The following is an 8,623-nucleotide window of genomic DNA, read 5'->3' on the forward strand; positions in this document are numbered from 1 at the left end:
ACGCGCGCGAAGGTGACGCGGCCGTGGGCTTGCTTTACTASCGCCCGGGCAGCGCCGGACTCGAGCCACGTCTTCCCGAGTTGCAAAGCTCCATTAACATAGCGCTGGCTTGTTAACGTAACATCCCCTGCAGGGCTATCATCTGGGCACGGCACGGCGCAGGCAGCTTCAGCAGGCCCTGCCCCAAATGTACCCTCTCTGCCAGCGCTTATGCAGCACTCGGAAGACCCCTGGTGACTTCTGACTGCAAACATTCAAACAGCAAAACACGTCTCCCCTGCCACACACTTCATTTACAGCCAAAGAGTACCGAAACAGGGCCCTTCATATAGCTCACAAAAATCTTCCTCCAACGAGCCCCTTTTCCTTTCTCAAGTTACAATCAAAGCTACCTCTCACACCCAGAGCTACTTCCCCCCACCCCCGGTCAAGTTTTGCTTGAGCTGGTAGGAGTGGCTTGTCCTGCTTCTCAAAGCACTTGTAACCATCCTGTTTTTGACTGGGTATCTGYCTATCTCACCCTTCCAGTTCAGGCCACGCACAGGTTCCCATCACTACCAGATACTCTTCCTTCAGCTATTTCAACACTACATCCTCAACACCACTAACAGTGCATTTGCTTCTCTGAGGGACCTTAGGTCTCATTTTGTTTTCCCACACCTTTGCTGGACCAAGTGCCACGCCAACTCTTGTAACATCAAGTGACATGAATCTGTTCTAATATCTGGTTTCAGACAAACAACAGCCTTGATAATAGATAGAAAGCTACAAGGGTAAATGTTGGGTTGTGGTACAGAAATGGAGCAGACAAGAAGAATAGAGCCAGTTGCAGCAGAACAGCRAAGTCCTAACAAGGCAAAGACCATTTAACACCCCAGGTGGAATACAGAGGAGTCTCTTATATTTTCTCTAGATCATACAACAGGCAGTGCTCACACATACTGAAATACAAGGTCCAAGTTAAATCATCTCCCAGTGGATTGTACCAGAAGTTAGGTGCAGCTTATACACTAATTTTCTTGTTTGCTTTGTGCAGAGTCAGCCCTTTAAATAGGCAGGCTGAGTTGCACTGGCTYGTTTTGCCTGCAGATGAATAGCATTCAGCAAAACAGCTAGGGACAGGAACAGTTTTTTGCACACTGCTACTCTCTGTAGTATAGCCATGCCCTYGGACATCAGTAAGTTATTGCTCGTCTTATTCCCACACCTACTCTAAACAAGAGTTTGCAACAGAGGTCACAGAGCTCATCATCACTTGGAAACACCTTGTCCAAGGATAATTTGGGAATATATATGAAGCAGGAATGCAATAGTCTCCCAGTTACGAGCTGGGCAAAGCCAGGACTGCTGGTCATGTTTTTGTAAGGCAAAGAGCCCTCATTATGTTTGACAACAAGATCAGGCAGCTATAGTAAGCATTACAAAAAAAAAAAATCTGTTCTCTCCAACATTAGCAAAATAGAAAAGAATCCCATTGGACACTAAGGTTGCTTTTCTGGCATCACATTAGAACCCTACCACTAAACACTAAAACAGTGCCTTAGACAAGACATAGATGACCATTAGAGCACTAAATCTGCTTCAAATGTCAGTTAACCACCAGTTTTGTATTGAAGCAAGCTGGGTATTTGCTTCTGCAGCTGGGTTACTGTCTCTCAGCTKAGGGACAACCACTCCTGCTGAAGCCCAAACTCCACCCCACATCTGCTCCAGAGGCAGCAGCAGACAGATTCACACCTAGGAGCAGCCACTCAGCAGTGGCTTAGGACACCAGACAGAAAGGCACTAGATGCCTCTCATGATTTCAATTGCTTCTCCAAAGATACTATAAATAAAACCACATTATAACCTGAGCTTTCTCAGATTGTCTCTTCTGGAGTGAAATACAGCAGGTACTGCTGCTACAAAGGGAGAATAAAGCAGTCTGAAATGTAGGCCATGATTAGGATTTATTTAACAGCTGCTACACAACCTTATGTCCATCAAGAGCAAACGCCTTAGTTCAGTGCTGCATCCCTCAGGATCCTACAACCCTGGCAGAGATTCACTGGAAAAGCAGATTAGGGGTACTTTGATCTTAAGTCTGTGCTCCTGCTGACCCTCATGTATGCTTCAAACCTCAAGCCTGAGTTCCAGAGCACATTATGATTTACCATCAGCCCACTCCTTCCTGAGCAGTGCGAAGGCATGAGCCATAGCTTTGCCACTGACYGCTAGTCTTAGCACACTTAGTTTGCCATCAAGCCCTTCCTTTCCCTCAGTTTTCCCTTCAGCTGCCTCCTTAAGACCCAGAACAAAAGGACRTTACAGCAAGTATTTCTTTTAAAAAAAGAGAATGTAACTTTATTAGAAATCTCATCACTCATAGGAGTTTTCACAAGAACACAGCGGCTCTGGCAAGAGCTCGCACCTCACCAATCCAGGCCCCCAGAGCCATGCTGGCAATGCACCAGGAGTGCAAGGCTCCAGTTTTCTTACTTTATCTCTCCAGCCACCTTATTCTAACACCAAGCCAAGGCAAGTATCAGCTCTGAACAGTGCCAAAGTGAGATAAGGGGCCTGGTGGAGCTCRTAAGGCCCTGTCACCACAGCAACTGTATTCCCAACACGCCACTTCTTCACTGCTGCCACAGGTGTGACACCACACCAGGGCAAGAGCCATGCAGGCAGTCTCAGAGGGTCTTCAGTTCCTCCTTTTATTAGGAACAGCATTTCTACAGCTTCAAGATATTTAGTTTTTCAAGAAGGATATCTAAACAAGGTCTTTGAAAGCAGGAAGGAGGGAAAGGCAACCAACCTTACTAAGCCYGAGGGCCACACAGGGCCATTTGTTTCTCAGCTGTGAGGCTTTTATAAGAGAAATGACATCTGAACTGCAGCCTCAAATGCAGAAAAATTCACATTAAAACCCCAGGGGAAAACTTAGAATAAAACTCTGAAACGTTAAGAATACAAGTGCCCTGAGAACTGGTCCATACTTTGAGACTTACTGGTATAGAACAGATGGCACACTGATTCTGCCTGAACAYCACTGTCACTCCTGAAAATATAATCACTTATCTTACTCTTGTTAACCTTGAAGCATGCTTAAGTGACCTGTAAGTGAGCCAGCCCCAGAACCAACACAGCATCCAGACAGGGTTCTTCATCGTCTCTCACCCACAAAACGTCTTCATTTTTGTAAACAATCCAAGGCTAGATGAACACCTGCTTATGGAGTTTATTGGCACAAGTCTAATTCCTGACTCCATTCACAATGACAGCACCAGAATTCCAGTGAAGTAGCACTGCTGTACGAACAGCACCTGCTTGAATGAAAGCATTTAAAAAAGGAAATGTGTCATTAAAAACATTGAGGTAAAACATTGCCTCAGCTGGAATATCATCACTTTACATACTCAAAGGACAACTTACTATACCTCCACAAGCATTTCTGTCTTGTTCAGAGTCCTTCATGCAAGTATTTAGTCAAGTGTGTTGTTCAATTCCGGAAAGGAGGCAAAGCAAGCCTGAGTAACTTCGCTAAGTCACATCCCTACCTGGTTCCATGTGCAGGAAGACAGGATTTTTCAGATTAGATTTTCTGGCACTACACTAACATAATACTGCCTCCAAGAAGTTGATTAAAGAATATAGGGACTGCACACTTGTCTGTTGTGGACTGAATAGCGCTGGCATTACCACCCTCTTAGAGGCTACCATTGCTGGAGAAGTAAGTGGATCAACACAGTTCAGTTGCCTCAACAAGTTCCTCAGTTTTCCAATTGAAATCCTCTTCAGTTAGCTTTCCCAAGTTCTTAAAGATGATTCATCTTCTCCTGGGGTAGCAGACCATTGCCAGAAAGTCCATTCCACATCACTTCCAGGAGCTCTTTTCACAGTAATGTACTTCAGTAACCAGGACTCTCTCCGAAGGGGTGGTCTCCAATAACCACAATTAATGAGCTGCCAAGTGCCCGTTAGTTTTCACAGGTGYGTTCATACTCCTCATGCTTCTCCAAGAATTAAATTTTTTCAGTATTTTCCTCCTAACAAAGCAGGAAATTTCAACCATGAACCGCAAAGATACAATGTACATAGCCAGGCCTCCAGCCTTGAGGAGCCAGATGGGATCAGGGGAGGTCACCATCGCATACACGATCAAAGCTCCTCCCCCAATTCGCAGMACCAGGAAGAGGAACACAAAGAAAAAATCCACCACCTCTCCCAGGATACTGTGGTAACACCCTATTTCCCGCAGAAACCATCGGGTCTGCAGCAGCGGATTGGTGATCTCACTAACAAATACAACAGCATTGACTTCTGTAGCAGACTTGCCAAGCCCCAGCACCATGATCATGCCACAGATGCTTAGTGTGTGATGAAATAGCATTAGGTCTCCCTCTGTTTGGAAATACAAGCACCAGCCCAGGTCAAAGATAAAGTAACCCAAGGTCAGGGACAGCACATGAGTCTGAAGAGATGTATTTGGTGAACCTGAAATGAAAGATATACATTAGCCTGAAGTCTCTTAAAAAATATATATATATATATATATATATATATATATCCCATTTCTATAAGATATAGCATTAAAGGTTGCTTGTATGCCATTTTCCCTCCTTAGCTTCCACACCACCTCCAGGCCAAGTGCCAGACTGGAAGTTGGGTGCCTGGTTCTGTTTTGTTTTCAGACTTCCCTCTGCTGAGCAGACTCAAGCAAGTCTTTCCATCTTTCCACACTTGTTTCCCCTCTTCTCTCTACACTTTTAGAAAGCAGGGGTGAGATCCTGACCCCAACAGCAGAACTATTTGATGTTTAATGATAGAAAACAGCAAACAAAACCCCACCAACAAATGCTGGGAGTTATTACATCCTCAAAGGTATGAAAAGCATTTAGTCTCGTCCAATACATAGCCAGTCCTAACTTTGACACTGTGATAAGCTCAAGCTGCCAATGTAAAGACTTTCAAGATACACATGAATAAAAACAAAACACAAACAGATGATTAGTAAGTAGTGGTAAGGGCAGGAGAAGCAGGGAAGTTAAGCAAAATCCCTCTCATTTTCCCCAAACTTACAGAGAAGAGAAAAGACAGCAAGAGAAGTCAGACCCTTACTCCACTTCCTGTAGAAACAAAGACAGAGTCATCATCCACACTAGATGACAAGGATAAGTATGAGCTAAGACTCTAAACATACCTGCATGGGTTAGAGGCCAGGGGCCATCAAGGAGAGCAATGTAACCAGAGAGGCAGGTGACAATCACCCCATGCAGCAGAGTGACCAAACGACAGCTCCACTCATAGGAACGGTGCTTGTTCCAGCAGCAGAAGAAGGCATACAGAGATAGCCAGGCAAAGAGGCTGCAGGTCACCTCAAAAATGATGGAAATCATCCTGCTGAATAAGAAAAGAGAGGAAGTTATGAGCACAGCAGCCCTACCAGGCATGGGGTGTTCATCCAGACCGCATGCCTCCTTATCAACCCGTCATAAGCAGGAGCTCCAGGGTGTGTGTGTGTGTGTGTGTGTGTTTTAAACAAGCTTTGCTTCCTTGACATACACATGGTGGTCTCCTGAGGAAAGCTAGGCCCTCTCCAGCACCATGCCTCCACTAGCACACCTGCCTCCAGCTTCCCTGCAAGCTGCCCAGCCCCTGACATGCTTGGGGAAACACCAGAACCCAGCAGCGCCCCTGGCCACGGGGTTTCACCCCTGCCCGGCAGGCCTACCCCCGCCGGCCGGGCACTGCTCGCACCCCGGGGGCAGCGCCCTCCGGGCCTCCCGGAGCCCCGCGGGGCGCACGGCACTGCACGGCCCGGACAGGGGGACCCAGCACGGCCGCGCCGAGCAGCCCAGGGCAGTGCTTGCCCCGCGGTTATTTAAGAGCCCGGCCCCGGGCACCCCACCGAGGGGCCCCGCGCCGCTCCTTACCCCGGGTCCGGTCCGGTGGGCCGCCTCGCCGCCGCCGGGAGCAGCCCCGTGCGGCTCCGCTCGCCGGAGCCGCCCGACCGCCGCGAGCCCCGGGACCGCCCGGCGAGGGGAGGCGGCGCCGGCGCGCACCGGCCCCTTTTATCCGCCCGGCCCCCGCCCCGGCCCCGGCCCCGGCCCCGGCCGCCCCCCCTGCCCTGCTCTCTTACCGGGGGCAAGAGCGATCCGAGCACGGCTCCGCGGGCGGGACAGCGAGAGCGCTCGGGGCAGTGCGGGGAAGACGAAATCAGCGTGGGAGAAACAGGGTCAGGCGTGTGGAGGGGGCCGGTGGGGCCGGTGCCTCCTCTCCAAAGCCGCGGCTCTCCCCTCCCCGGGAGCCCCGTAGTGGGTGTCTGCAGATCTCGCCTCTGACAAATCAGCTTCAGTTTGGCTGAATGTTTTTCTCCACGATGATGGAGAATAAAAGTGGAGAACAGAGCTGAGTCAGACAAAAGGGGAGGTGCTTTTATCATTGTTAAAAAAAAAAAGAAAGAAAGAAAGAGAGAGAGAGAAAGAAAGAAAGAAAAAATGAAAGAAAATTAGCGAAACAAAATAAAACGTTCCAGAGTCATCTTCTTTCATGTTTTGTGTCTGGTTTTGAACAAAGACCTGGTGGGTGGGCTCCTGGTGACCACTTGTGTGTTGACCTGTGCTGCAAGTAGAGAGGGAAGGAGGAGATTGAGATAAGACGCTGTGAGTTTGGGGCTGGTTGAGCACTGGGAGTGGTGAGGGATGTGTAGGGAGATGAGACTGGGAACACGCAGAACAGGAAGAGTGAACAAAGAGCTGAGCTGAAGCACAGAACCAGGGCCAGAGAGGCAGGGATGAGCAACCAGGAAAGGGCTAGGCTTCCTCCAAACCTGGGGTGACCAGCCACACYGCTGTGTGCTGTCAGCAGCGAGCTCTTTGCGCACTGCTTGTCCGGGCAAGGGTGGCAGCCCACTATTAGCATCGCTTTCCACACGAACGCAAAGAGCAGAGGTCTTTCCAGCAGGCCTAGAGTTTAGAGTCTGTACAGTGAACTCACTGTCTGTACTGTATAATGTTTGAATTGTTTATTCAATTTGCTTAAAAAAGTCATCTAAAGGAAATTATCTGTCCCAAACAACCCCAAACCTCTCCTACAGCCAAAGAGCTCTGCACAGGAAGGGAAAGCAGTCACTCAGAGCTTGAGAGGCCTGATCTAAGGTCACTTAGGTCTGCACTGCACTTCATAGTATGTTTTTATGTGTCATGAAAGCTCTGCTAACTAACTAAAATTTGCTTCTGCTTAGATTGTAGATTATACTGTTGTATCTGAGGGAAAAACTCCCTGATTTTCTCCCCTTTGCCAGCATTTTGGCCCCCACTCTGGAGCAAACGCTCAGGTTGAGCAGGCAAGGAGACATGGGCACAGAGAAAGAAGGTCCCACTTCAACTCTAGCAGTAGTCCTTACTGGCTTAAACTACTGGGCTCTGTAGAAGTGAGCCTAAATTTAAGCTCTGCTACCAAAGGCATCGTGTAGGACTGTTAGGATCTTTGCCAGTTCTGCTGGGAAGCTAAGCCCCAGGGCAGTGAGCTGCAGGAATGGTGAGGGCACTTGATGGCAGCATTTAAACACTTAGGAATGCTTGAAGACTTCCTTCAGGTCACGGAGAAGACTGAGAAGGGTGAGGAGCAGAACCCCGTGCTCCCAACTGGCAATCAGTCTTCTCACAGATGGAAAATCRGAGGAAAAAGAAAAAGAATGAACAATGAAAGAAACAAAATACCAAAAGCAAGTTGTTCTAGTTTTTCCACCTTTTGCAGCCTTGTATGAACTCAGGCGCTGTTAAATATCAGAGAATTATCAGGGCACGACCTTCTTGTTCCTGATAACCCCCCTCCTGCCTCTTTTGCAAGCATACTCAGAGCTCTAGAGCTACTACAGCAGTTATGTGGAAAAGTCACCTTTGTTTTCAGTCATTAATATCTGGTTTTAGCGTCTCCTACGCATATTCTAACAGCTGCAGACCGGGACAAATGCTCCTGTCTCTCCTGTCTCATATTCTGAGGAAACCTGTTAAGTTGCCTCTGAGTGAGATGAGTTGGAACAATGTGAATTTTACCAATGGATCATAACTTGCAAAAGCATATCATGTCCTTAAATTGACTTTGGAGCTAAATTGCATCTGGCTCACCAGAGAGCTTTTGAATGATCAGACCACAGACAAAAACAAGAGATGGCAGGAGCTGTACCCCTTATACTCACCAGCAATAGGGATGGTACCCGAAGAGATGTTTTTGGACAGAGAGACCTGGCTCTTCACCCACTCCTGGGGCTCACGTCATTGATACTTGAGACCCAAAAGGTGGAGAAGGTCTTCTTGAAGCAAAGAATCAGGACAGAGAGCACAGAGGCTGGTTTCAGGCACTTGGGCTTCTTCAGTAGCAGATTAGGTAGTTCAGAAGATAGTGTATGTTCTTATGGCCATGGTGAGGCACATCTGTCTGTGAGCAATTGCTCCCTGCATTGCTTCTTCATGCTGTGGGAGGTGACTCTAAGCCTTAGAAAGCTGGAATTTCCTGCCCAGTATTTTTTTTATCCCTTGCTGCTGCTGCTGTGAGTCTAGACCCATTCCTAGAAATGGGGGAACACAGATCTTTCCCTTGCAATTGCGTCTTTTTTTTTTTTTTTTTTTTTTTTTGAAAC

General features: G+C 47.9%; 1 protein-coding gene across 4 annotated transcripts; it reads right to left on the minus strand.

The window, feature by feature from the left end:
- Positions 1–2,316: 2,316 nt before the first annotated feature.
- On the minus strand, positions 2,317–6,355 carry LOC146589131 (TLC domain-containing protein 5-like). Of its 4 annotated transcripts, none has more exons than XR_014897275.1 (4): positions 5,916–5,984; positions 5,183–5,382; positions 3,420–4,476; positions 2,317–3,305 (listed from the first exon to the last, which is right to left on the minus strand). XR_014897275.1 is itself a non-coding variant. In XM_085316844.1 (3 exons), exons 2-3 carry the CDS (start codon positions 5,376–5,378, stop codon positions 3,938–3,940), a joined length of 735 nt encoding a protein of 244 aa, XP_085172970.1. In that variant the 5' UTR covers positions 5,379–5,382; positions 6,122–6,355; the 3' UTR covers positions 2,317–3,937. The 4 variants fall into 4 exon arrangements, 2 of the variants coding, with proteins under 2 accessions (XP_085172970.1, XP_085172969.1); XR_014897274.1 differs by having other exon boundaries at positions 2,317–3,308; XM_085316844.1 differs by lacking the exon at positions 5,916–5,984 and adding an exon at positions 6,122–6,355 and having other exon boundaries at positions 2,317–4,476.
- Positions 6,356–8,623: the final 2,268 nt, after the last annotated feature.

The sequence above is a fragment of the Rhea americana genome, unplaced genomic scaffold (assembly GCF_003343005.1).
Source record: "Rhea americana isolate MKP2758 unplaced genomic scaffold, rheAme1 scaffold_48, whole genome shotgun sequence".
NCBI lineage: Eukaryota > Metazoa > Chordata > Aves > Rheiformes > Rheidae > Rhea > Rhea americana.